General features: G+C 38.1%; 1 protein-coding gene across 2 annotated transcripts; it reads left to right on the forward strand.

Annotated features, from left to right (window-relative positions):
- Window positions 1-10,360: 10,360 nt before the first annotated feature.
- tlr18 (toll-like receptor 18) lies at window positions 10,361-27,398 on the forward strand. Of its 2 annotated transcripts, XM_088409487.1 has the most exons (5): window positions 10,361-10,479; window positions 19,640-20,659; window positions 21,954-23,136; window positions 24,960-25,392; window positions 26,569-27,398. In XM_088409487.1, the coding sequence occupies exons 2-4, from the start codon at window positions 19,650-19,652 to the stop codon at window positions 25,356-25,358; spliced, it is 2,592 nt and encodes an 863-aa protein (XP_088265613.1). In that variant the 5' UTR covers window positions 10,361-10,479; window positions 19,640-19,649; the 3' UTR covers window positions 25,359-25,392; window positions 26,569-27,398. The 2 variants fall into 2 exon arrangements, with proteins under 2 accessions (XP_088265613.1, XP_088265612.1); XM_088409486.1 differs by having other exon boundaries at window positions 24,960-27,395.
- Window positions 27,399-27,661: the final 263 nt, after the last annotated feature.

Raw genomic sequence — 27,661 nt, forward strand, 5'->3', positions numbered from 1 at the left:
CCAGAATAAAATAAATGATATCACAGTAAAGATTAAATAATGAATAAATACATATTTATTTGTCAAATGTACATTTCCTTGTCAAAATATTGCGATATCCTTTTCCAGAATAAAATAAATGATATCACAGTAAAGATTAAATAATGAATAAATACATATTTATTTGTCAAATGTACATTTCCTTGTCAAAATATTGCGATATCCTTTTCCAGAATAAAATAAATGATATAACAGTAAAGATTAAATAATGAATAAATACATATTTATTTGTCAAATGTACATTTCCTTGTCAAAATATTGCGATATCCTTTTCCAGAATAAAATAAATGATATAACAGTAAAGATTAAATAATGAATAAATACATATTTATTTGTCAAATGTACATTATCTTGTCAAAATATTCCGACTATTTTGAAAAACTATCCCTTGGTTGTTATACAAATTTTTACACATGCAAAAGGTCTCTTCTAATTCTTGACGTTCACTTTGGAGTCAGTGCAACTTTTTTTGACTGAGGAAAAAAAAAAAATTGAATTTTAAACTTTTGCATCGTGCGTTTAATTATTGCACTACATATTGTAATCTAATTGGCATTAGCATCATAAAAGGGTCAGAATCAGAATTTATTAAGCAGACAAAAGGTATCTTGCAAAAAATTCAAAATTTATTTCTTGACAAAATACGGTCATGTTCACACAAGTGCAACATTTTATTCTCTATGAAAATAATTTTTTATTAAGTTTTTAATTCATACGGCACCGCACGTTGTAATCATGTCTAATTAGGATTAGCATGATGAAAGGCTCAAACGCGATGAAGATTCTCCGGTAACGACCCAGGCTAAACCTACTCCCTAACTTACAAATCTCTTCAAGATATACGTATTATTTAAATACACTTATTTAAAAAAATACTTAGTAATGATATGAAAGTGTTTATATTTGAATCCATATCGGCAATTTGAAACTTTTGTCCGTCGATTACTTGCAAATGTTTTTCACTAAGTGGGTCAAGGTCGTTAATTTGAATACCGGTACAATAGTTCCGACTCTTTGTGAACCATCCCTCTCGCAGTGTAAAAGCTAAACATATCCAATGGGTTGAAAAAAAATAACATCAATACCAGGCCGATTCTTTGAGACCGTTTCTTTCGATATTTTGACTTAGATTGTGCTTCTTTGTGGATATGTGAAGCTTTACTACTGCTCCTACATCAGACATCTTGCATCACTTCTTTCATCTCATTGGTAGTTTTGGGGGAAAAAAAATTCACGTCTGGTATTGAGATTTTCAAAGCCTTAATACGTCTGGGATATCAACTCCTAAGCACAATTTTGCAGTTCGTGCAGAATACCGCGCGGTCGCTGGGACTCGGGCAACTTCGCTGGGAGGAAGCGTCATCTTTTTTTTTTTTTTGACGGGAAGGAACGAGGATGAGCAAGAGCTCGTTGCCGACCATCACTGTGTCTCAGCACCTCCTCCTCAGACAAGGGCGTATTTTTTTTTTTTGTGCATCTTTTTAACAAGACGCCATCAGCCATGACACCTTGTTCACAGCTTTGCCTTTGGAAAAGGTCAAGCAACACATTCTGAGAGTTAGCAAGACCACAAAGGCTAAAAATGAAGACTGCCCTTATATGGGCCTTACTTTGCAGTCTTTGCGAAAGGTCAACTTATGCAGACCAAACACAATTAGGTGGTAGTAGAAATACGGATGCTACAGGCTGGAAATCCATTTTTCGCTTTGATTAACAGTTGCGATCCAACATGTCTTGGCTCGTCTTGACACAGAGCAGCGCAAAATGAGATCAAATAATTTCTCAGACCCCATCCGCAAACACAAAACCTAAATTTCCCATTTTCCTACTGTACCAGTACCACCAGTGGTCCTCACAATCTTTTTTGTGTCACGGACCTAAGTGGTCGTGCCATGTCTAATTTTGACATGTTGTCACCATCTGGGTGAAATTTCAGCTCCCTTGGTTCTTCTTTCCATGCTTTTCCTTTGATATGAAATGCCCTAATGTAAAAAAAAAAAAAAAAAAAAATCAAAGGATTGGACAAAATACCGCACTTGGGTTATACGTGTCAAACGTATGACGTGAAAACAAATACAGTTATGTGTTGTCCCAATCATGCGGCTTAATCCATATAAAAGATTCATCGTATTAAAAGCCGCGTGCTCAAAACATTCGGTCGACAATGAAACGTATCCAATGGTTCATCCTACCAAGCGTACAGTACGCGTAAGTAATACATAATGTTCTCTGATTGGTTCATCGCTCCCAGCGTACGTACGGTATGTAGCATTCACTGATTGCTGTATCGCTGCTAGCGTACGTACCGAATGTAATGCGCAATGTTCTCTGATTGGTTTATCGCTCATGGCGTATGTACAAAATCTAAAACGTAATGTCCTCTGATTGGTTTATCACTCCCAGCGTAGCTTCTGTACGTAATGTTCTCTGATTGGTATATAGCGCCTAGCGTGCGTACAGTATATAATACGTAATGTTCTCTGATCGTTTTCTTGCTCCCAGCGTACGTACCATACGTAATACCTAAAGTTCTCTGACTTGTTTATCGCTCCAGCGTACTAGTATGTGGAATATGTAATGGTCTCTGATTGGTTCCCAGCGTACGTAGTGCGTGTATTACGTAATGCTCTCGTATTGGGTAATCATTGCTGGATTGAAATGGTCCGATATTGTACGGGAAATTCGGTACATTTATCATTACATTTGAACAGTAACATTTAATATAACCCTAATCCTTGCGTCCAACAGCGCAAAGATGCGATCAAGGTGTCACAATCGCAATTTTACGCCCACCTCGTCATAAGGGCAAAAATTTTTACCGGGAGAGAAAAAAAAAAGGCTTGTGTTTAGATTTGTGATGTTCTGTATTTTCTTGCTACCAGTGCTGATTTCTACCATTGCTGCCTCTTTACATTTGTCTCGATGCTTTGGGTTTTTGAAACGCCACCATTGGAATGTGATATGTAACTGTTAGTATTTCTGACCGAGTTTCAAAGCTGTGATACGAGCAAACTAGCTAGCCCCTTGACGGAAGCGTCACGAATGTTCGGCAGTAACCGGCTGATGAAGGAAAAGCTCTAGTTTCACGATTAGCTCGAAAGAACACAAAGTCTGTGACTGGAGAGTCGTGTAGCGGATTACAATGTTCTCCAGAGCGTCGACAAATTATCATTCGGTCGTGTCGGGTCGTCCGCGGCGGCCTGGTTGTCATTAATAGCTAATTAGGAGCCGGCTCGCTGCGCTCTACATTTAAATGACTTTACGAGCAGTGCGGAGTGAGACGGCGATGTTTCTTTTCTCGCTCGCTTGTGGAGTGGCGACGACGCCAAAAGCATTTCACACGGTCCAAAAAGCAAAAATGGTCAAACGCTGCATTGAGCCAACATCATCTTTCCTGCCTTTAAGTACTTAAAAACCCTGCAAATTGATCTCAGAGATGTTTCTAAATACATGAAACTTATTTGAAAATGTCTCGTATTCAATTTTTTTTCCAACATTTTTAGTTTTCATGTTGTTTTTTTGGGGCGTAGCTAAAATGGGGCCCAGTGACACACTTAGCATACACTCCCCTCACACAAGAAAAAGTACTTAAGTCCTTTGTTCAGCTCAGTGGATATTTGGCACAATTTTGAGTTAATTACTTTTACTAGTTCAATTTCCATCACTGTAGCGTGTTGTTAACTATTTTAGCTAGCTGCATTAGCAAACTGCTACCTAGCGAGCTAACAGCATAGCTAGACACACTCTTGTGGCAGAAATTCAACTAGTAACAATAATGAACTCACTTAAAATTGTGCCAAATAACCTCTGAGGTGAACGATGGTGCTTAAGCTCTTTGTTTGAGGGAAATTTATGCTAAGTGTGTCACCTGGCCCAATTTTAGCGGCGTAGCTAGGCCTACATAGCAAATATAAATCTTGCCTGCGCGCCACCATTTTACGAACTGCTTAGGGTCATGATTTAAATCCTCAAGCAAACCATGCCAGGACGTGTAGGATTAACAAAGATGCTCAAAGAAGTAGAATCCATTTTTTTTAGCGAGGCGTGTTTTCGCACATTGAGCAGACATAACAAAAACATGACACTATTTTTGAAAGGTTTCATGTGATTTTGAAGCTTCATTTCATTAAATTGTTTTTATTAATGATTCAAAAATGGCAAGGTTGTCGACATTACTATTCTTTGTGATACATCACATTTAGAAGACACGAATTTTCACTTTACAGGGTTTTTAGGTCACCATTTATAAGCCTTTGGATTTGCTCAGCCAAAACTTGTGAAAGACTTGACAAACTACATGACGTGACAAGTCTTGCCTGTTTACATTTTTGAAAATTTTGCATTTTCACGAAAGTGTAATGAGGAATGTGATTTTTATTTTGTGTGTAGTGCGCATAAAATCTCATGGTCTATCCTTGAGTATCATGGAGAGGGAGATTTAGATTCACACTTTTTTTTTTTTTTGTGATAAAATCGATGAAAAGGGAATGTCAACAAGCAAGGTTTGCAACTCAGAGACACATCTAAGGTATGTTAACTTCACAGTTTAGCTAACGGATAAATTGTCAACTTTTGGATTGGGCGATACGGAAACCGTTTTGCGTTTATGAAAAAAATTCTGTGATTTATGAATGTATATAAGTACTGAGCGATGCGAATGCATGCACGACTTGACTTATGACTTGCTTGACCAGGACATGGCTACTTTATTTTAGTCTGAATTCGACTTTTCGCAATGCTAAATATTCGGATTTAAGAGCTAATTATGGCGGGTGCTTGCTGTATGTAACTTACTCCCACCTCTGGCAGCCTTCATATCCACTGCTATGACATCACCTGTGTTCATTTCTGCCCGTCGACTAACTTCACGTAAAAAAAAAAATAAATAAATACGCGTTTTGATACGAGCTCCTTTCTAGCTACGAAGCCTCAGGGCTCCTTTCCAGCAACCAGGAAGTAGTCGCAGATCGGATCGGATCCACGTTCTCAACCTGTTGCTTTGGTTACTGCTAGCAGTCTGCGTCAGAATCGGATTCTTTAAATGGCCGCCTTACTGGAACTCGTATCGTTGGCCCGCCATCTTCCTCACGTTGCCTTCAGGGACGTGTTTATGTGGATGAGGTGGCTCGCTGTTGTGTTGCGCTGAGGTCTCGAGTGTTGTATATGATATGAGCCCGCTCTCATTGTGTCTTGTTTTTTTTTGTGTCAAACTCTTACTACTGTACTCATGTTATTCATGATATATTAATAATGCCATTATTTTTAAAAAGGTAATATCTGGTGCAAATAGATATTCATGTAACAAATCCCTATTGACATGTGTTAACCTTGACATGTGCGGTGAAAACCAATAAAATGTGACTACAAAAAAGGGCACTGTCTTTAATTGCCAATAACTGTTCAACTATTCACGACAGAAACATTAAAGACATGCAAGACAGGCGGCCATCCAGGAACGGGTTTGGGAGTGCCTGCTATATATGACAGCGATTGGTCAAATTTTTCAGGCGCTTGTAGCATATTTACTAAAATAAAATAAAAAATATAAAATAAAATAATAAAAACATGTTTTAGAGGCTGCTTTAATCAGCTGCCAAAATTTTTTTAATGTTTAAATACTTCAAAATTTAAATCAATCAACTAATATTTTTAATTTATATAATTACATGATTGTGTACATTAATTCAATCACTATATAATTGTATAACTTACATATATTTATTAATTTAAATGTACATATACATACACCCACAAACATACTTAAATACATACATAATATACATACATGCACAGTATAAAATTCTTTAATTAATCAAAAATTTTAAATATGAATAAAAAAACAGTACTATACAAATATGTGATTTGTTATTATTATATGCTTATATTATCATATGATTAGAAAATGTAAATATACACATTATATATATATATATATATATATATATATATATATATGAATTAAAAATGAGCACCAATATTTGCCCCATATTCCCAAAGTAATGCTCCAGTACAAAGTAACTTAATCGTATTCTAGAAAGGTTAAATATCACAATTTTCTTAAGATGGCGCCCAAAGTGACAACGTCATTGGAAGGCCACAAAACGGTTGAGGACTTTGAGCAGGTGCCTTTCAATACGTCGGAGGTGGCACATCACCATCTGCTGGCAAGAACCTGGCCAATCCGGCAGAATTTTGCCCAAAAAGTTCTTTCCAAAGCATTTGACACGCAAACTGCAACGCGTTCAACCCGAATGGATTAACTGGAGTTCACTTATGACGATATCCGTGATGATTATCAGCCATCCGGGCCATGGGAACTGGCAAAGTTGGAATCAAGGCGACTGTTGTCTTCCTATCTGTGAAGATATTTGACCTTTAATCAAAAGGCTTGTTGAGTGCTAAATTGTTGTCATCTTCATTACATGATTGTCTCTGTTGGGTGTGTCACCTGGAGGCCGTCGCAACAGGGCTGTTGTTTGTGCCAGGTGCATCTGCTAAACGGACGTTTTGCATACTGACATGTCCTTCACCCCCCCCCGCCGGCAAAAAGCCTCATTTGTGGCCACTTTACTGCAGAAGGTGACGAGGGGTCACAACATAGCTGTAAGCGGATTCTTAGTCTTTGTTTCCACAGACCTTTTCAAGCAGCCCGCCTTTCATTCCAGAGTTTTCACATTTTCGGAGACAAAACAATGTAGCTTGTTTTTCAAATTGAAAAGGCCGCTCTCCGATATTGTGCCATGTGTTTGTGTCACTCGGTGTTAAATGTCACTGCGTTGCTCAATACAATGCGCCGCAAACATAAAATGCTGAGTTTGCTTAAAGGCTCTCAAATGGGGGTACAAAAAAAGCACTTGTGAAGATGTGAGATTTTAACACGGTTTAAGCAGGTATCAACAAATGTCATTGAATTTTTTTAATGCCATGACACACTGTTAACTATTTGGGTCAATTTGACCCAACCTTCTAGTGTTTTATACAAATCCCATTTCTGAAGTTGTTTTAAACAAACAAACAAACAAAAAAATACAAACAGTTGAGTCAAACTTACATGAATATTGAATGTGTCTTTTTTGACCCGTAATTGGTTTGCTTTTAACATAAGTGCAGGAACAGTACATTTTTCAAATTGAGAGCAAATCAATTAGGACATGAAGCGACTTGTTACTAAATTGTGCTATTGTGACTCTTTTGCAAAACATTCTTTTTAGTCTTATGAGAAATATGCAATGTCAATAGTGATGCCGTTTTATGGCAGACGAGCCAAAAACAAAAAACATAATGTCACTGAATAAAATACGCGTAGAGATACCGTTACAACTATAGATATGTAGTGTAATACAGTGGTTCTCAAATGGGGGTACGAGTATCCCTGGGGGTACTTGAAGGAACTCCAGGGGGTACTCGAGATTTTCAATAAAACAAACAAATATGCAAAAATCCATGAAAAATAATTATTGAATTAAATGTTTCAGGAAAATATAAGTTTATAAAACACATTTTATGTTCAGTAGGTTATTAAATTTCATTCATTTTAACGACCGGATTCTCCCCCATACTAGAATGGTTCGACCCATTTTGTCACCTGTCGAGTTAATGATTTAACAACGATCCAAAAAGTGGAATGTTTTTCAGGGGACAATTATTTATTCATAATTATTCCTTTTTGAGAACAGGTCTGACGCTGTGTTGATTATACAGATATTTACTATAAATCAAGTTATTGCTTTATGTTAACAGATAATTTCTACGATCCAAAAGTGGACACTTTATGTCGATTATTTTTTGTGGACTAATACAACTGAATTTTGAGAAATTCTAAAATTTAATAAATCAGACAATGATGGCATGTTTTAAGTGTTTTTTTTTTAACTCAAAAATTATTTTCAAAAGAGGTATATCACTAAAAAAAAAGGTTGAGAAACGCTGGTTTTATGAATGTTGTGTACATTTTTTGATATCTGATAACTGATAATTACTGTGATCCAAAAGTGGACACTTTATGTCGATTATTTTTTGTGGACTAATACAACTGAATTTTGAGAAATTCTAAAGTTTAATAAATCAGACAATGATGGCATGTTTTAAGTGTTTTTTTTAACTCAAAAATTATTTTCAAAAGAGGTATATCACTAAAAAAAAGGGTTGAGAAACGCTGGTTTTATGAATGTTGTGTACATTTTTTTTTCCATCCAAAAATGCTTTGCATTGGTTAGGGGGCACTGGAATAAAAATAAAAGAGAAGTTGAAAACTCCTTTTAAGGAAAACATGTCCTCAACAAATAAACAAACCTAAAAAAAATTTAAAAAAAGGAAAAAAAACTGTTACTGTAGCCCAATCCACTTCATGGTTATTTTATTCTGTTAAAAATACAATTGTAACAGAGAATTAATAATCTCAACCCTCATTTAATTGTTTTTTTGTTTTGTTTTTTAATGAAAAATCGGATTAATTTTTACGACCATATCGCCCAGATCTGGATTTTAGTACAATTGATCTGATCAACGACGCTTGTTTGAAGTGAACAAGTCTGGAGGAAAAGGCCAATGAAGGTCAGACGTCTCAGACCAAACAACACGTTGGCCTTTTGTTAATAATCCACATCCAGCATTTCCCCTCAATACCTGCCCACAAATGTTCCATTCAAGGAACTGAGTACAGTATATTCGTTAAAAAGTCTTCATGTAAAGGCCATTAAATCCTTTCATGTCAATGTCTTTCTCTCAGATACAAGCAGATGCCTTCGGGCTAGAGGTGCAAGGATGAATTATGATTCATTTGATCAATATTTTTGATCTTCAATTCATTGTCTGGAGGCCTAACATTGTCCTAATCTTCTGAATTTTTTTACTTTGGAAAAGAAAAAGTATGTTTTTAAGGATTTTCTAACATTACAAAGCAAACAACCGACCAAATCATAAACAAAAATTGCTTTTTTTGCACAATGTCAATGACAAAAAAACCCAAAACAACCTAAAACACGATTTTAAAATTCGTCGACAAAATCATCGACAGTCTATAATCAACCAATCATTACTTTCGGCCCAACGTGTGACCATATCGACTATTCCGACGTGAATTGTTTGGAATCAACTCAAACAGCAACGCAAATGCGCAACACGAGCGCTGACTTATTTCTGACGCGCAAGTCGAGCAGTCGCGATTCAAATCCGATAAAAGATAAGGCATGCTGGTTGTCAAAACAAGCTAGCAGACACGTGTCTCACAGCGGGGGAAAAAAATAACAACACAAAAGAAATGAATCAGAGGCCACAGTGGGAAACTAACATCTAGGAGTCAAAACAGGACGCCTACATCATCAAGGCGGCATTTATACTGCTTGCTTTGTGTGATTCCCCACCAACGCCATATGGATTGGATATGAATCAAGGTCAAAAAGAAATAAGTGAAATGAAGCAAAATGAAGGAAAGGTGGAAGAAGTTCTATGATGGCAAATAAATGTAATTCAAATAGAGTAATTTGTCACTTTAAAAATCAAAGATTTGAAAATGAGGTCAATCGTTAAATCGAGGTTTTGCAAAAGTGGAAAAAGACAATCGGTACTAACTACTTCATTCTTAATACTTAATAACTACATAAAGTCTTTCAGTGCCCTGGATTAGAACTCGTTTTTTAAAGTAGTAACAACAATACAAAATAATAAAATTCTCATCTTTTTTAAGGTGGGTAGCTGACACCCTTGACTAATGCCTCTCTCTCTCTCTCTCTCTCTCTCTGATTTATTCAATACTGTACTTTATTTTTGTCTGATGAAGTTAATGAAATAATTTCTGGAGTTATGTGTGTTCATTTGAATATACCGTATTGTCTTTGAGGTCAAGGAAATGGCTCATGAGTTTATTTGGAATCTGCAGTAGAGCTTTAGTTAATTTCAAGCAATAAATAAAAATAATCACCAACAGTCGACTAACCGTAAAATAATCGTTGATTAATCGAGTACTGAAATAAACGATATTGACAGCCCTAGGGAATATATTCTATTCCGTCGATTGATCCATCCTCTGTCCTCAAACAAAAAGTCTCACTGGGAATGTTGTTACCAAGAGGTGTTCCTCACGGTTTTTCGACAAACACAGCCAAAAAACGATATCAATACGTGAATTAGGCTGGGGTGAAGTACCCTTTTACAAGCATTTAAAAAGAAATTGAGGCGTCCAAACATGTCAAGGACCAACACAGGGTTAAGTAGTCTGTGTAAAGTCAGCAGAGGGAAGGAAAACAAGTCAAGTTTTGGATGCCGTTCCACATTCCTGAACATCACACACACAATACACACAACGCACGCACACAGAGGAAGGAGAGCAAGCACTTAAGAGAGTACGCTCAGCCAATCGCTACAAACCGGACCGACACACTGCACCGATTCAAACGTGTTCTTGAGGAAGAAGAGGAAGTGCCTGACCGCTCTACAAAATAGGTGAGTTTAAAATCCATAACTTCAGAGCAAAAATATTGCAAATTCATCCACAACAAACATTTGATTGAGTGGACGCTCATGTGATTCAGCATTGTTGCTCAACTGGTGGCTCCAAGCCAAAAAACGTGGCTCTTTCTCCATGAGAGTGGAAGGAATTGTTTTTGCTTAAATGCCTTTTCGTATTAGTAGTAAAATTGACGAACAAAAGTTGTGGAAGAGAATATAACTCAATTTTCACTCTGAGACATACGCCTTTTTTTTCTTTTTATATATATTTTTTAACACCTCAGAATTTGATAGTTATAGAATTTTATATATATATATATATATATATATATATATATGGGCTGTATGATTATGGCCAAAGTAATAATCACAATTGTTTTGGACAATATTGAAATGAATATTATTTATTATGTTTGGTCGAACATGTCTATTTATTGCCCTTTTTTAAACAAACATTATATAAACAAGGCTTCAAGGCTTGATAATTACAAATAATAATAAAAAAAAAAAATATGACTAACGACACAGCTAACTTACTTGCTGAGTGAAAACGAATGCAAAACAAAAAATGAAGCCTACTTAGAACCAAGCACATTATTTACTTTTAAGCACATTTTAATCAATTAGCCGTCAAAATGTCATTTTTGGTGATTACAAACCAAATTTCTTCCAATTTTTTGCCAATATGATTTTTCAAAATGGGCCTCAATTGACAGATTAGGCATCAGGTGAGAAACTCAACACCATTTCACGCTGGTAAATAATATATTAGGGTGAGAAAAGCAGAAGCTTTTGTCATGCAAACATGTGGGAAACATTGCCCCCTGGTGGTAGGATGATATAGTGCTTATTTTGACATGTAGGTAACCGGCTTTTTAAATGTCAATATCGCTGAGGATCAGCTTAATTAATCGTGGCAGCCAATACTGTGATTAAAATTCAATTAATTGTGCAGCCCTAAGATAGATAGATAGATAGATAGATAGATAGATAGATAGATAGATAGATAGATAGATAGATAGATAGATAGATAGATAGATAGATAGATAGATAGATAGATAGATAGATAGATAGATAGATAGATAGATAGATAATCTGCATCTACAATTGAATTGAAAGTCATAAACGGTTCTTTGTTCTTCTTTGTAAACAGTTCTCCAAGCTTGGATTGAGCAACAAGCACGACTCACACGTGGCTCAAAACAAAAAAAGCTGATATCAACCTCAAGACAAGTGCTGACTGCAGCGCTTCAGCTGCTTTGACACGCTAATACTCCAAATTAGACACTGACAGCATTAATCAGAAACCATCGGAACAACACCAAACGATGTTGTGTTGCACGTTCGCATCTGCTAATAGATGGTGCTAAAGATATTAGCAGCCAAAAAAGCAACAGGATGCCGTTTAACACATGCTTGTTAATTAACAAGCTAGCTCATGACTCAGTGCTGCTTGCGCAAGATGACGAAAATATGACATTGCCCTGCCACGCTATTGCGCATTTACTTACTTACTTTTTTTTATAGCATAGATTATACAGGTACTTAGTTACAGTTGCGTGTCTTCAGTGAAATATTAAGTTGTATCACAACGTGCTAGCTAGCTTTGAACTCTGCAGTACAGGGCGTACTTGGGAAAAAGAGAAAAAACAGGGCAAAATAAGTCTCCACAGAGTAGTGAAAATACAGTATACATTGCAGTATACATGCAGTTTATGTACTTGTTGTTCAAGTAGCAGTTTGGGTCATTTTATAACATGTTAGCATTAAGCTAGCAGAAGTGTGTTTGAGAGCAAAACTATGGTTTGGCTGACCATTTTGGGATTTAACATAAAATGTCAGTTTTACAGTACAGTAAAACACAAAATAATTCATTAACTGTTTGTTACTCGTCTGCATGACAGTAAAACACGTCGTCAAATAAACATAAACATACCAAATAATATTAGTAAGGAACAATAGAAGTGGACCCCTTGGTGAAAATTTTTAACGAAAATGTCACAGTCACAGAAACTGAAGAAACGATGTCCAAGACAGTCTAGCAACGTGGGTTGATGTTTCATGCAATTTTGACGAAATTAAGTGTGAAATACTGAATAAAACTGAATATTACGCTACAAAAGTTTGTTTTGTGTTTTTCTCAAACTAGCAGGTTCAACGAGTTCAAAAATTTGTAGAAAACTAAACGACGAATAACTTAAGTTGAAAGGTCATCTTGTTTCTCTATGTACAGGGAAAAAAAAAACACAAAAAAGAAAAAAAAAAAGAAATTTCATCAATTCTATTAGCCTGTACCCATATGGACATGAAAATGCTTTTATTTTGAAGTTGCTCCCAGCAGCGTGTCGTGCCCACGGTTGACTTGATTTAATGTCATAAAAATGAACAGATTACCTACATAGCTCAGTAGGTCCATATCAAAAGTTAAAAGCAATTTATCAATGCTTTGGCAACATGCATGTGATGCGTGTAAACCTTTTATAAACGATTCTATGTTTACATAAAATAGCTAACAGAGCATCTACCTGTTAGCCAACAGTAATCCGAACCCTTCTTAACATCTTGAGAGTCGGGAGTATCTTGAGGCCTTACAGTAAGAACAAGACAAATTAAAGTGTCACTTTGTCCAAAAATATATGCAGTTGTTCGAGTTTACGAATGCCATTCGAAACAATCGCCATCCACAGGAGCATTTTGCAGCTGTTTGAACTTCACGACCTGGCATCACGCCATGCTGAGAGGCAATTGAAAGGAAAAACTAACGCAATGTTTCACGTGACCTAGTTTCTCATAAGCTTCCAATCTTTCCTTTGAAAGGGGCGCAGCGACATCAATATGTCACGCAGATAAAGCCTGACCATGCCTCTTTCTGATAAGCGGCGTATGAAGGCATAAAACTTCCTCCATGACTCGGTCTTGCCGCTGCTGTTGTGTAGGTTAATAGCAAACTAGCCCAAGGCCACAAAAAATCACATTCTCAACAGTAAAATTGTTTCCCTTTTAAATGTCGCGTATACTAGAAGATACACCAGGCTATTAGCCATAGGCTTCAACATCACATGACTTTTTATGTAAAACCTGGTTATAGCAACATTATGCATTCAGACTGAGCATGGATGCATGTTTAGAAATAAGAACGGCATCAATATATTTTCAACACAACACCGACACACTCAGAATGTTCGACGACAGCACCAACACAACAGTAACATGCCTGGTTGTGTTTAATAGAACAGAGTGCCCCCTGGTGTTGAACAAAATAGCAGTTCAAACTCAAAATGAATACTTCAATAGCATATTCTTCTTTCTCCCTTTGTTTACTGGAAGATTGCCACCTAGTGGCTAGTTACAAAAAAAATGTAGCTACATCACATGGGACTATAATCCACAGGGTTCAAAATGTGAGATAAATTTAGGATATATGTTTTATACAATCCAACAAGTGAAAGCACATTATTCTGATTCTAATTGTGAATATTGAATTAAACATCAAAATCAACCAGCAATATTGCCGTTTGCTATCGAGAAAAAAAAAAAAAAAATTAAAAAAAAAAAAAAAAAAAATATATATATATATATATATATATATATATATATATTAAAAACACCTCAGAATTTGATATCTATAGAATTTTATAGCCATACCAACATCAATTGAGCATTAAAATCATTAGAACGACATGCAAAGTGGATAAACGTGTGAAAGGTGGCAAAAGTCGTCTAAAAATGCTCGATATAAAATCAGAAAGTGGTTGGAAAGAAACAAGAAACAAAAAAACAAGAAAATAACAGCTCAAATATAGCCAACGGTCTGTGTACACATGAGGCAGGTTACCATGGCAACTCAAGGTGGTTCAAAAATCACCAGAGGAAAATACACAATAAAACATTAATTAGTCCAACCGAGACTAGTCAAAAATTGCCAATGCAAATATTTTCAAAATCTCAGGACGGTGATTCTTTCTACACATTTGGGACATGATTTAGTGAAATAACAAATATGTAGCGGGCGTTAAATTGCATTTTTGCTCAAACAGATTGTGCAGTTTGATGGTGGGCGTTTTTGCGTGTGATTGCCTACGCAATTGGCAGCAGGTGCAAATGTGGTGGAAAGTGTGTTATTCAGATTTCATTTTTGAGATAGCTTTGCTTGGAACAGGGAACAAATTTGCATATAATTGACGTCAGTTGAAATTCATTGAGAAGGAAAACAAAACAAACAAAAAACATTAAACACCCTAAAAATCCCCAGAGAAAAACCGCTAAACATTCAATACACAGTAAATTGTGTTGAAAACGCCCCCCCCCCAAAAAAAAAAAATATTGAGGGTAGTAAATAAGTAAATAATTCACTGTATATACATCAAATTAGGTACTTTTGCACATCTTTGTATTTTTCTTGCATTTAACTCTTCAGTATGTGTAAATTCATTTAATTGATACCTTTACATGATTTCTGCATATTTATTGGTGAATCTGATTCTAAATAACCTGGATACTTAGTTTATCCAAATCACCCCCCCAAATTGTAATCGGTTTTCCTGGTGAAATTGATTTAGAGTCACCCCACTGCGCTATATTATTCATCAATTCAAAATCTTTTCAACCTGCGATTTCATCCTTTTGTATTTAAGAGTTTTGCTTGAATCTGCGTACTCATGTGTAGTATTTAGATCTATTCCCAAGTGTGCCGGACCAATAAAAACATGGTATATATTTATATAACTTTAAAACAACAACTTCAAATATATTATACTTTTTAATACTGTCCAATAGTACAAACAGTGTATTATAAAACATTAGCAATAATAATGATCATAAAAGATGTCACGTTTTTCCTTTATTGAAAAAATGCTGCTAATTTTTTATACTTTACATCAGAAAATCATCTTGCGGGCCAGATTAAACCGGTTTGCTGGCCAGAAGCAGCCCGTGTGCCATATGTTTGACATCCCTGACTTAGCTCATTTTTGGGTCATTTTCTTCCACATAATTCTCACAATTTTTTCGCCATTGGATGGCACGCTCCTGGTCGTGTTATCACTAAACGGTCGTGCCATGTTGAAATTTGACATGTCACCATCTGGGTGAAATTTCAGCTCCACAGTGTCATTTTTCAATACTTTCCCTTTGATGTGAGATGCAATTGATGTAAAGATCAAATCACTGCTTAAAATGAGCTCAGTTTGATCATTTCCGTTGCATGTGCTAAATGAAGGATTTTTTTCAATATTTTGCCGCTAACGATGAATTGCGCGGTTAGCTTGGTCCTTCCGGCAAACGCAGTACATCGGTTTTCATGCGTATTTGCACACCGTCTAGTAAATCAGTACCTTAGCCTCCAAGCTGTACTGAAACAAGAAAATCAATGACTTTCATACCCCGCTGATATTTAGCCATAGTAACTTTCAACGGTATTGATGAGCGTCACCTCACACATTTCCTGAGAGCGTCACACCGAGACAACAAATCTATACGACTCGGATATTAAACCCATATGGCGGTGTGTGGGCAAGCACGCATGCGCACATTTTGCGGGGAAGCTGTAAAACTCCGTTCCGCCGATACGCAAGTTATAAAGAAAGCACGAGGAAATGTTTTGATAGTGAGATTACAGTCCGGAGCCAGGAAAGAGAAGGTATGTGTGCATGTGTTGATCAAGAGAACTCCACTTGTATTTTATTCTTTTTCAAAAACGGAATAGTTAGAGGAAAAATATGATATTACCTTTTATTCTTCTATTTGGACTGCCAGATTTATCGTGAATGTATAATTTACTGATAGGAAAAACGAGCCGAAATGCCATATAAATTATGGAAACAAATGCGGATTCAGTACTTAAAAAAAACAAACAAAAATGTAGTTAAACAAAAATATATAATGGAAAAAAAATGGTGCTTCAATACTAACTATTGTGAATCAATAACAAAACTTTATTTACTCATTCAATCTCAAAGACACATTTTTATGTTTTTTGTTTCTTCGAGAGTCCAGACATTCAATCATGTGTACTTGTGTTTTTTCAAGTGTTTGGCTAAATGAGGGACTAAAAATGTTTAGTAAATCAAGTAAACAAATTTTTTAGTAAGCAATATTACTTTAGTACTAAAGTACCTTCCTCCTGAAGTAGTAATCAATAGCATTAGTAACTAATCATTACATTAAAAATCACTGAAAGCATTACTGAAGCACCATACAACTGAAATACTAAAGTAATCAATTACTTTAGTCATTAAGTATTTTACCACTAAAGTACAAAAGAATACATTAGATTTGGTACTTAAGTACTGAAGTAGCCTAGAGAAATCAATGACTTTATTACCTTAAATCATTGAATTCCCCTAATTACTTAGGCAGTTTAATTAATAATTAAGTAATTACGTACTTAAGTAATCAATTAACTTTGGTGATTAATTTCTGAATTAATCAACTATTTTAGTAATCAATTTCTTTAGACCTTTATTACATTAGGTAATTAAGAACTAAAGTAATCAATTAATTTAGGTGGCTAAATACTAAATCAATCAATTATTTTAGTAATGAATCATTACTTTAGTAATCAGTTACGTTAGTACATAAGTATTTCATGACTGAAGTACTAAAGGAATCATTTAGTTTTGGTGCTAAAGTACTGAAGTAGCCTAAAGGGATGGAATACTTTGTACTTAATTATCTAAATTAATTAAGGGTGTTTAATTACTTTGGGTACTTGAGTAATTGATTACCTTAGGCTACTTCAGTACTTTAGAGCCAAATCTTTGGTACTAAAATACCTAATTTTGGAATTGAAGTATTGAAGTACCCTAAAGTAATTAATTACTTTGTGTTCTAAAGTAATTACGTTGTACTAAACTACCTAGGTTGATTTATTTAGCACTTAAGATAGTAGCAGCCATTTTTAGACAGTTGAAAAAAAGCACAAAAATTTTCAGAAGTACCTGGGATTGAATATCTCGACTGTTGGAAAAACGAAAAAATACGTCCTTGGTATCGAACGACTTAAAGATGTGTGAGATGGAAAAATGTTACAAAAGACTCAAACGAAACGAAGTAAAAACAAACGCGGGACAAACCAACAGATTTCCGAAATGAAACAAAAACAAAGAGGGGGAGAACAAAAGACTCGTATGAAATGACGCAAAGCCCAAATGAAAACAAGGCACGGTGATTCATCACCGGAGTGGGCTGAACAAACATTTACTGTAGGAAATAAAATTGAAATTAGCCTTCTCATAAACAACGTGACCAAACAAAACAAGCTCAGACAAGCTAGACAAAGAAATTGTTGCAGTAACAACAAAAGCAATCGACTCAAATTCTTGACTCCGCCTATAAACTCTGTCGCCGGGTCATGATTTCCAGTAAAGTGCACCTGTTATAATGCTTTCAGAACCTGCATCCAATATCTTAATTTTATGACAGATATTTATGTGTTTTACTTTGCTATATTTCCAGATTACAAGATTTTTCTTTCTTCTAGTGACTTCTGTCTACTGTATGACTTTTCTGCTAGCGGCAAAACTTTCGCACACAAGCATGACAACAAGAAAATGTTAGTCGTAATGGGGACACACATCGCTATGTTCTTTGCACTATTATTGAAGTGTTGAATATTTACAAGTAGAATTTATGATGTCAAGAACAGTCCTACGAGCACCTATATCATTTTCAGTCGACGGCAAGTGAAAAAAAAAAAGTGCTTTTAAAGGTATTCATTGTACGTGAAAAATAACCTCGTTATAAAATTAACTCATTCAATCCCCAAAACGTAATTTGATGTTTTTAAGAGTCCTGACATGCAACTCCGAATATGTGTTGATATTTTGATCCGAGGAGTGCCTAAAATGGCTGGGACTAAAAGAGTTATAGACAAATTATGAACTTTTTACGACTAAAAATGGATACATATTCGATTTATCCTTTTAAATGCCACGATCGTGTATTTAGATTCTAAACATACATTGGTCCAGAAATTGCTTCATCTAGTTAGTGACGCAATTTTCTGACAGACGAGTCGGAAATCAAGTATGAGGTTATTGCGCAATCTTTTGTCTGGAGTTGCTGACTAATATACGCCTAAAAATACCACCAAAAATGTCATTTTGAAGTTGAAATCAGGCACCACATCACAGCACTCAAAGCTTTGCGCTGCTTACGTGGGTACTAAGTTGAAAAAATATTCCATAGGGTACGATATTAGAAAAAGCTTGAAAACTACAGAATTTGCAGTAAACGTAGTTTTCCAACTTATATGGTAAAATCGTTCCACTAAGGACAAAGAATATTTGTAAACTGACCTTGAGACCAAGACTATCAAGACAGTTATTTGATGTCTTTGCTCATAATTGTACTTTGACCTAAAATAGGATAATAAGGATATTAGTGAGCTTTTCTAAAGTGCAGCGTTGTCATAACCATCACAAAAGACGCCGGCCGAAACAATTATATTTTATAGCATTCGAATTATGACTCAAGGTTCATCAAATGTTTCACAATGGGCACAAACTGACTCAGCTTTCATTTAAAGGTCTTAGAAAAAAAATCTTGCTAATTAGAGCACCAGCATCAGGTGCAGGCAGTCCTTTAATGGCTCATTTTTATCCTTCAGACGAATGAATGGCCTTTTTTGGACCTTCAGCGCGCCCGAAAATTGGGCAATTATCGTCAGTGTGTGTATTGTACTAAAAATGTATGTGTTTTAGGGAGCCTGAATATAGCTAGCTAGCAAGCTAATATCATATTGCAATTGTATAGGCTAATCATAGCAAATGAAGGCACTCAAGTTCTTATAGTTGGGAGGGACAACTCATGCCAGGAATTTGTTAAAAAAACAAACAAACAAAACAAAACAAAACAAACAAATACTGAAAATCAATTAGATGCTCTGTTGCCACAACTGAGGATTACGTACAGTACTTCTCTCTCTTTGCTATCTCTGAATTTACTTTACACGGTGCTGACAGACCCGTGCCCAAAACAAGACCGAAAGTTAAGAGGCAGCCATTTTGGGGCGTGATTAGTTCTGACGATAGGTCTCCGAAACAGATGGGTGGCGCTAAATTCCGAAGACCAGTATGCCGAAGCTGGACGATTTCAAAGCTTCGCCATTAAACTGAGAGTGTGAGGACTTTTTTTTGTGTCTTTATCTGGGCAGGTGAGTCACAATGTTGCGGACCTTGATCGTCCTCGACTTCGTCTTCAACGGACATATTTTTGGGCCAACTTTTGGGAGCCTGTTGCCGACCCAGAGTCCATCACCCCCGACCAGCATCATGGAAGAGATACCCTGTCATTTCTCCGACATGGGCCGGAAAGCAAACTGCCTCGGCGGCCAGCTGGAGAGTGTCCCATGGAGATACTTCCCATCCACACTAGAGGACATCGACCTGTCCTACAATAAAATCCGAGCGATTGGTTCAGAGGACTTCCTCCATCTCCCTCGCCTCCGTGTGCTTAAACTGCAGTACAACAACATCTCGCGCATAGCCGACGACACCTTCAGGAACAATGAGCTGCTGGAGTATCTCAACATCTTCAACAACTCCCTGCGAGAGATTCCAGACACGGTCCTGACGTCTCTGTTGAACTTAAAGTATCTCTACATGTCCAACAACCTTTACAGGCGTGCTACACTATCCGAGGGATTCTCAAGGCTGGTGAAGCTGCAGGTTCTCTCCTTGGGTGGCCCTCTGGTTGAAGGTCTGCGAAGGGAAGACTTTCAATCGCTGAAGAACATCAAGTTACAAACTTTCGCGATCAAATGCTCCTCCAATTTATCTTACTACGAGCCTGGAAGTCTCCGGATTATCCAAACTCAACAGATGGGCTTCGACATGGCCATAGACCAGCAGCCTGGCGCTCTCCCTTACATGCTGCAAGACCTCGCCAAAAAGACCTTCAGCGGCATCCAGTTCCGAAACCTCTTTGAGTTCACGTACTACAAGGGAGACGAGGACATCTTCCAGGGTTTAGCGGATATCACGGCCTACCAACTGGTCTTCCACAGAGGGAAGTTCAATGAGAACCTCCTGAGGATGGCCCTGACCAACCTGCAAGTCGCCCCCATAAGGAGGGTTCGGTTCCAGTACATCGACTTTGCACGTTCGCAAACGTTCATAGACAGTGGAGCTAAATCCAGCATCACGGACCTGAAGCTGGAAAAGCTGGATCTCTGGTAAGACCAAACTTAGTTCGGGCTACAAACTGTCTCTGGGTTGAAATTTGCTAGGAACATAGTCAGGGTACCGCAAGGGTTGCAGAACCACGTACACCGCCTGAGAACACAAAATACGTCGACTCTGTTTGGCACCGTGTGCAGCTAACTTTACAAGCAGGAAATCTTGACTCGTTCACTAGAGGTACGACGGGATCTCGTATGACAAGATCTCAAGAGATTAGAACAGCGCAGCACGAGATCAATTTTCTTTTGGTTGGGGTCTTCGACATGGGTTGCGCAGGAGAATGCGTAAGATAGTAAAATCTCACCCAACACGGTCAGACCTTCAAAATACACCTTACCGTAACAAATAATATAACACTACAAACGCCTTGATATTGTTTTTATTTTGAAGTTATTCCCAGAAGTGTATCACAGCAATTATGAACTCACAGACTATTGCTCCAGGGGTCGCAAGTCAACACAAAGTTATTCTAAAATAATGTTCAATCCTAATTTAGGGTGCTAAAGAGGACTTAATTATGCTGATGTATTGTACAGCGCCCGTTGCCACGCTTATCGCAGAGTCTAGCATAAATTAGCCGCCAGCTAGCAGCGCCGGAGTGCCCCTGAGAGCAGTCTAATTTCTTTTCACAGGCATTCCATTTGACGAAAATTACTCGCTTTAGATGCTGAGTGCCTGAAAGTTCCCAAGTGTACTGATCACTTTTGAACAAACCGGGCTGACCTTAAATGTATCCTGTGTTCGTCACCATTGACCATTATCTATGGTGAAATAGTTCAGTATGTAAAATAAAGGTGACGGTTAAAGAAATACATTTAAAAATGGTCCTTCATAATTACGTGTAATTTGTTATTCTGTGTTTACTTTGGGGACCACGCGGCAGCAGACTGGTTCGCATATCTGCATCACATGCGAAGGTCGTGCGTTTGATTCTGTCTTGGGCCTTCCTATCTGGAGTTTGCATGTTCATGTGCCAGCGTGGCTTTCTCTGGGTTCTCTAGGTTCCTCCCACATTCCCAAAAACATGCAGAGTAGGAATATTGGACACTCCAAATTTGTGAGCAGGATGTACCCTGTCTCATGTCCTTTTATGTTTCCATTAACTCCAGGTGAAGTTTGAGGTCAGGCATTACTTACAGTATACAGCACATTAGGAATTTTACCAAACGCTCCTCTCGTCCTCGAGGACTCATTCTCGAGAGACGTCCCGTCTGGTGGATTTTTGTCTCGTCCCATCCCTATCCTCTTGCCATATTTGATGCATTTGTGGCTTCTGCCGTCTTCCAGGTACATCAGCAATCCCGACATACTGCGTTTTGACTGGCGCTTCACTTGGTTCAACAAGGTCAAGCAGCTGTCCATCAGCTACGTGTACTTTAACTCTGTCCCTTGCGACGCCTGGGTGGAGATGGGCGGCGTGGAGATCCTGGACGTGTCCAACAACCGCCTGCTCGATGACTACCTCTTCAATCAGCTCTGCGAATACAGGGACTCCATGCCCAACCTTCACACTTTCAACCTGAGCACCAACGAGCTGACCAGCTTGAGAGACCTGTCGGCGCTGACCAGGCACTTCCGCCGGCTGCAAGTGCTGGACTTGAGTCACAACCAGCTGGGATCGGCCGAAAGCAGCCGAGGCTGCGTCTGGCAGGAGAACATCATCAGACTCATCGCTCACCACAATCAGTTCACCACAGAAGCCTTTGTTTGTCTGCCCATCACCGTGCACTTTCTGGACCTGTCCTCATGTAACCTGGACCAGCTAAACGGCACGTACTTTGAGAAGGCTGTGAATTTGAAGGAGCTGCTTCTGAGCGACAACAAGATCAAGTTCATCCCGTCCAGGTGGGAGAGTCCGTCGCTGTTCAGGCTGGCCTTGGATGGGAATTCCTTTGGTCTCATCAGCAAGGAATCCTTCCAGCACATGCCCGCGCTCTCTCACCTGAGGGCCGGGAACAACCCGTATCACTGTACCTGCGAGCTTCACACCTTTATCGAGGCCACCAAGTCCAAAGGGCGGATCAATCTGACGGACTGGCCCGATAACTACAAATGCTACCACCCGGTGCCCTTTCTCAACACCTTCATATCCAAATATTTCCCAAGTAAGGTGGCGTGTGACGTCAGATTGGTCATCATCATCAGCGTGGCCACCACCACGCTGGTCATCCTCATCCTGATGCTCATCTGCTATCTTTTCGACCTGCCCTGGTACACCAAGGCCACTTATCAGATCATCAGGGCCAAATACAGAGCGCACAAGGAGAGGGCCGCCGGAGAAGCCGGACCTTTCGCCTATCACGCCTTCATATCTTACAGCCACTGGGACGCCGACTGGGTGAGGGAGCAGCTGCTGCCGTGCCTGGAGGATAACCGCAACCCTTATCGACTGTGCATACACGAGAGGGATTTCATGCCGGGGCGCTGGATCATCGACAACATCATCGAGAACATCGAGAGCAGTCACAAGGTAACGCCGTGCCGCGGTCTAAAGTAGGGCCGGGTGATCTCCATCCATCCATTTTACGAACCATTTCGCATTAAATCCAATTAATTCGAATAATTAGTCATTTTAAACATCAAAGTTATGAAAATGAGCTAAATCGCGAAATCGAAACTTTGCAAAAGTGGCAGAATGCTGAATGAGTGGTTTGACGTGTTTGGGATTGAATGAGTTCCTTCTAAATCCAAATTAGTTTTCACATACAGTTAATAACTTTGAAAAGACATTTTTTAACTTGCTGTTGAAGGAAATTCCTAAAATTCTACAATCGATTTCATACTTGGGGTGTCAAACTCATTTTTAAGGTGGGCCACATTGTAGTTATAGTTTCTGTCAGAGGGCCAGAACAAATTTTAAGGTGTCTTTATCACACACTTAAGCTAGTTTCCTAATCAGAGGCCGGCAAAAACTGTTCAAAAGACAGAATGGGAACAAAAATTATTATTTTATTTAAGACAACTTGCATGTTCGGCATTTTAGCCAGAAACTTGAAGTCAAATCAGCATTTCGCGGGCCACATAAAAAGATGTTTCGGGCCAGATCTGGCCCCCGGGCCTTGAGTTTGACACCAGTGGCCTAAAGTAATCTCTTGTTAACATTAGCTAGAAAAGCCACATTGGATTTGCTGACAGCAGCAGAAACTTAAAAGCTTAAAAGGAAGTGGCTTTTTCTGTCCTCTTCAGTGCCAGCTTGGATTTTTGAGATAGCGAAACAATGTGACGTTCTAAAAGTGTAACAGTTGTTGTTGATGTGGGAGTATTAGGTAGAATTGCTTCTTTTGACAGTAAGACGAATGAGACGGGAAAATAAATCTCCAGGCAACTGAAGGATCACGTTATCCTTGGTCAAGCTCTCACAAAGCATTCCAGTCCAGTCCACCATGATGATGTTTCGGGGAGATACACAATAGATTTGCTTGTGCACGAGGGTGCTAATAAGAGCAGATAAAAACGAAAATCAACTAAACAACCGAATATCAGCATTGTCAGGTCTTGATTCGTGATCTCGCATGCTATGCTGATATCACAGAAAAGGGATGACTTCCCTTTATCGTTTGAAATGAAATTAGTAAACAACGTCGCCACCCAGTGGCCAGTTTGATTATTTCTCTCAAGAAAAGGCCACTTCATACCGTATTATTATAGTGCCATTTCCTTTATGATCATTTTTTTTAAATAATACATAGGAAAATGTGATTTGAAAGTATTTTAAGGTACAAACATTGTCAAGGAACAAATTAAACTTGTATCTCAAGGCACCTATGATTTTTTTAGGTGCAATGTCTTATGCCAGCTCCCACAAACAGCACATAAGCTTTAAAATGATTATAAAATGAGGCAGGCTGATACGGATGTTTTGAGACTGATGAAAGGGAAAATTACAAATATCTGATTAATAGAAAGTTAGATTCATCGATCCGATGGTGATCTGGCGTCGACATCGGCCTAATATAAATCCGATATTGACATCGATCCAGCGTCAACACTGATTTGATATCGAGATCGATAAAGTTATAAGGACGTTAGTCCTTGTCGTGGATTTTGGTACCAGTAGTTAAAAGTACGTTATATTTCTCACATTTATGACACACTATGTTTGTATGTCAGGATTATTTAAAAAATGCAAGGTATTATGTGTGATAAATAAAATACCTGTTACCTGTATAAAAAAAAAAACGTAAATGCTTAGAGGACAATAAAAAAATTAAAAGTAATTGGCTAAGGTTTGAAGGGCCGCAATCGGTGGATTCGATCGGCCGGGCGTGATTTCTTTTTTCGTTTTGTGCGCAGGTCATTTTCGTGCTGTCGCGGCACTTCGTCAACAGCGAGTGGTGCAACTACGAGCTGTACTTCGCTCAGCAGCGAGCCATGGGCAAAACGTTCAGCGACGTCATCCTGGTGGTGAAGGAACCCATCGACCCGGGTACCTTGCCCAGCAAGTACTGCAAGCTGAAGAAGATGCTGAGCACCAAGACCTACCTGGAATGGCCTCAGCAGGCCACCCAGCAGGCCTTCTTCTGGGCCCAACTCAGGAGCGTCTTGGGCCAACCCAGCAAGGACAACGTCCGGAGCGGCAATTCCTCCGTGGGGGGTAACTCGCCGAAGGACGGCGGGAAGCAGGAAGTGGCTCGTCCTGATGGAGAAGTGGACAACGTTAGAGGCGAGAGACAAATCCCTTTGGTGGCGTGAGGCCCCGAGGAAACCTAAACGCGCCGCCACAAAAGTGAGCACGTGAACACGATACCTTGACGATGAAAGGATTGGACCCCCCGTGGTGCACTTGGCTCAAAGCGCCAGAACGGAAAGCTGTTTAAGCATTCATTTGATATATTTGATTTCCTGTGGTTCTGGCTCCTGAGTGATTTGAAGTAGCACTCGGTCGTCAACTAGTAGCGCGCTAGTTTTGCCTCGCTAGTAACGCGTAGATGTTTCCTAGTGAGCCAAAGCTGTCCGTCCGACGAGGACAAACCATACATGGAGCTGGATTTTAAGCAACGTGAAGAAATATACGCTTGAAATTAAGAGAAGATAAATTCCAAAAATTAAAGGAATGTGTACCTATGAATCAAAATAATATCACACTAAACTTTCAATAGTTTGACCGTTGCCTACAAGAATAAATTGACAATTAATATAATTCAAATCATTCAGATTTGATGAAAAAACGACAAATTTAATCCTTACTTTGTCCAGTCCACACTGAAAGAAGGCCCTAGGGAGCTGAAATTTCACCCAGGCGGCTCAATATTATTCAAGTTCAACATGGCACATCCTCTTCGTTGGAGCTTGCCACCCCTCTAAAAAAAATCTTGTTTTCTATTTTTCGAATGATATACATTTAGATTAATTAATCAGAAGAAGTTAATTCAATCACACTAATTAGCTCAGAAAAGTGTATTTATATATTATTTGGATTTATTTTACTAAATAATTAGGTACAATTAATTTATACATACTAATTATCCATAAAAAAAATTCCATTTATTAAACACACAGATTAAATTGATTTGCATTTACTTCTTGAAGTTTACAGTAATTAAAACAAAAGAGATTTTCTGTTTTTTTTTTTTAACCTTGCTGACATGACAGCTAAAAGATAATAACTTCTACACACAGATTTTCATCTTTTTTATTCAAACAAAAATGAGTAAAATATAATTCATAAATAATTTAAATTTAAATACACCAACACAATAATAAACTAAACTACACAGTGCCATTTGTTATTTCTGTTTACAACTGTCTTCAAAAAAAACGCATAATACGCAATGTGGTTAGTTGTAGGACTGAGGCAAAAAAAAAAAAAAGTTTTTACTACCTTTCAAAATGCAACGCAGTGTGAAAAATGACCCCCATTTTGTACTCCATTATCCAGTAAATCCATCCATCCATTTTCTAGAGCCGCAGGCTTGCTGGCGCCTATCTCAACTGGCTCTCGGCAGTAAGCGGGTGACACCCTGAACTGGTTGCCAGCCAATTGGAGGGCACACAGAGACAAACAAGCATTCACGCACCCAGTCACAGCTAAGGACAATTTAGTGTGTCCAATACACCTGCTGTGTATGTTTTTGGAGTGTGAAAGGAAGCCGGAGTGCCCGGAGAGAACCCACGCAGGCTCGGGGAGAACATGCAAACTCCACAGAGGAAGACTGGAACAAGCTGGATTTGAACTCTGGTCCCTGCACAGCTAAGCACTCAACACCTGAGCCGCCTTATCCAATACATTGCTAGCTAAATGTACATATGGCATTATTTTTAATGCATGACAAACGGAGCTTCATGACGCACTTGCAATAGTTTTTCACTCCTCTAGATGGCATTTTTAGTTCAAAGAGGCAAGAGAAATTCACTAGGTTTCCACTGAACTAGCATTGATCTGATATCCAGGAGCAACGACAAGAGTAAAAAAATATGTCATAAGTGCTTCATGAGGCTTCATTTTCTCATCACTAATTATTTTGACATCTGATAGTGCATTTAATTTATGCTCAAATGATTTCAAAATATAATGAGATGCATAAAAAATAAAAATAAAAATCTGTGTCACTTGTTACCTGAAGCCCAAGCAACTGTCATGTCATTTTTAGTGGACAGAAAAAAAACAAAATGGTCAATCCGACTTGGCTAAACATTAGTCGATTATCCTGCTTAATTCATTGTCCACAATGGCAACATTCATTACAGAATGTCGAGTTTAAACCAGTGGGATTATGAAAAAAAATGTGGCTTGAATTCACCTTGAACAAAACGATCAAATCTAAAATCTTTATGTCGTAGTATTGAGAATCTGGCCAGAGATGACTTCACCAGTTTTAAACGTTAACGTTTATTCCAGAAATATGATATTTACAGGGCTTTTTTTTCTTTTTTTTGACGGATCTGTTTGAAAATGCTGATGAAATAAACTTTGAAAGTTTGTACGCGCTTGTTAAATGCACGGTGGTGGGTCATGCCATTGTTTATTCGCGTGTAAAAAATAAATAAATATAAAT

Source organism: Hippichthys cyanospilos, chromosome 3 (genome assembly GCF_059441005.1).
Source record: "Hippichthys cyanospilos isolate Australia breed blue-spotted pipefish chromosome 3, RoL_Hcya_1.0, whole genome shotgun sequence".
Lineage (NCBI taxonomy): Eukaryota > Metazoa > Chordata > Actinopteri > Syngnathiformes > Syngnathidae > Hippichthys > Hippichthys cyanospilos.

Coding starts and splice junctions, on each gene's coding strand:
- tlr18 (XM_088409487.1), top strand. CDS start 19,650: ATGTTGCGGACCTTGATCGTCCTCGACTTCGTCTTCAACGGACATATT. Junction 20,660..21,953: donor CTGGAAAAGCTGGATCTCTG/GTAAGACCAAAC, acceptor GCCGTCTTCCAG/GTACATCAGCAATCCCGACA. Junction 23,137..24,959: donor ACATCGAGAGCAGTCACAAG/GTAACGCCGTGC, acceptor TTTTGTGCGCAG/GTCATTTTCGTGCTGTCGCG.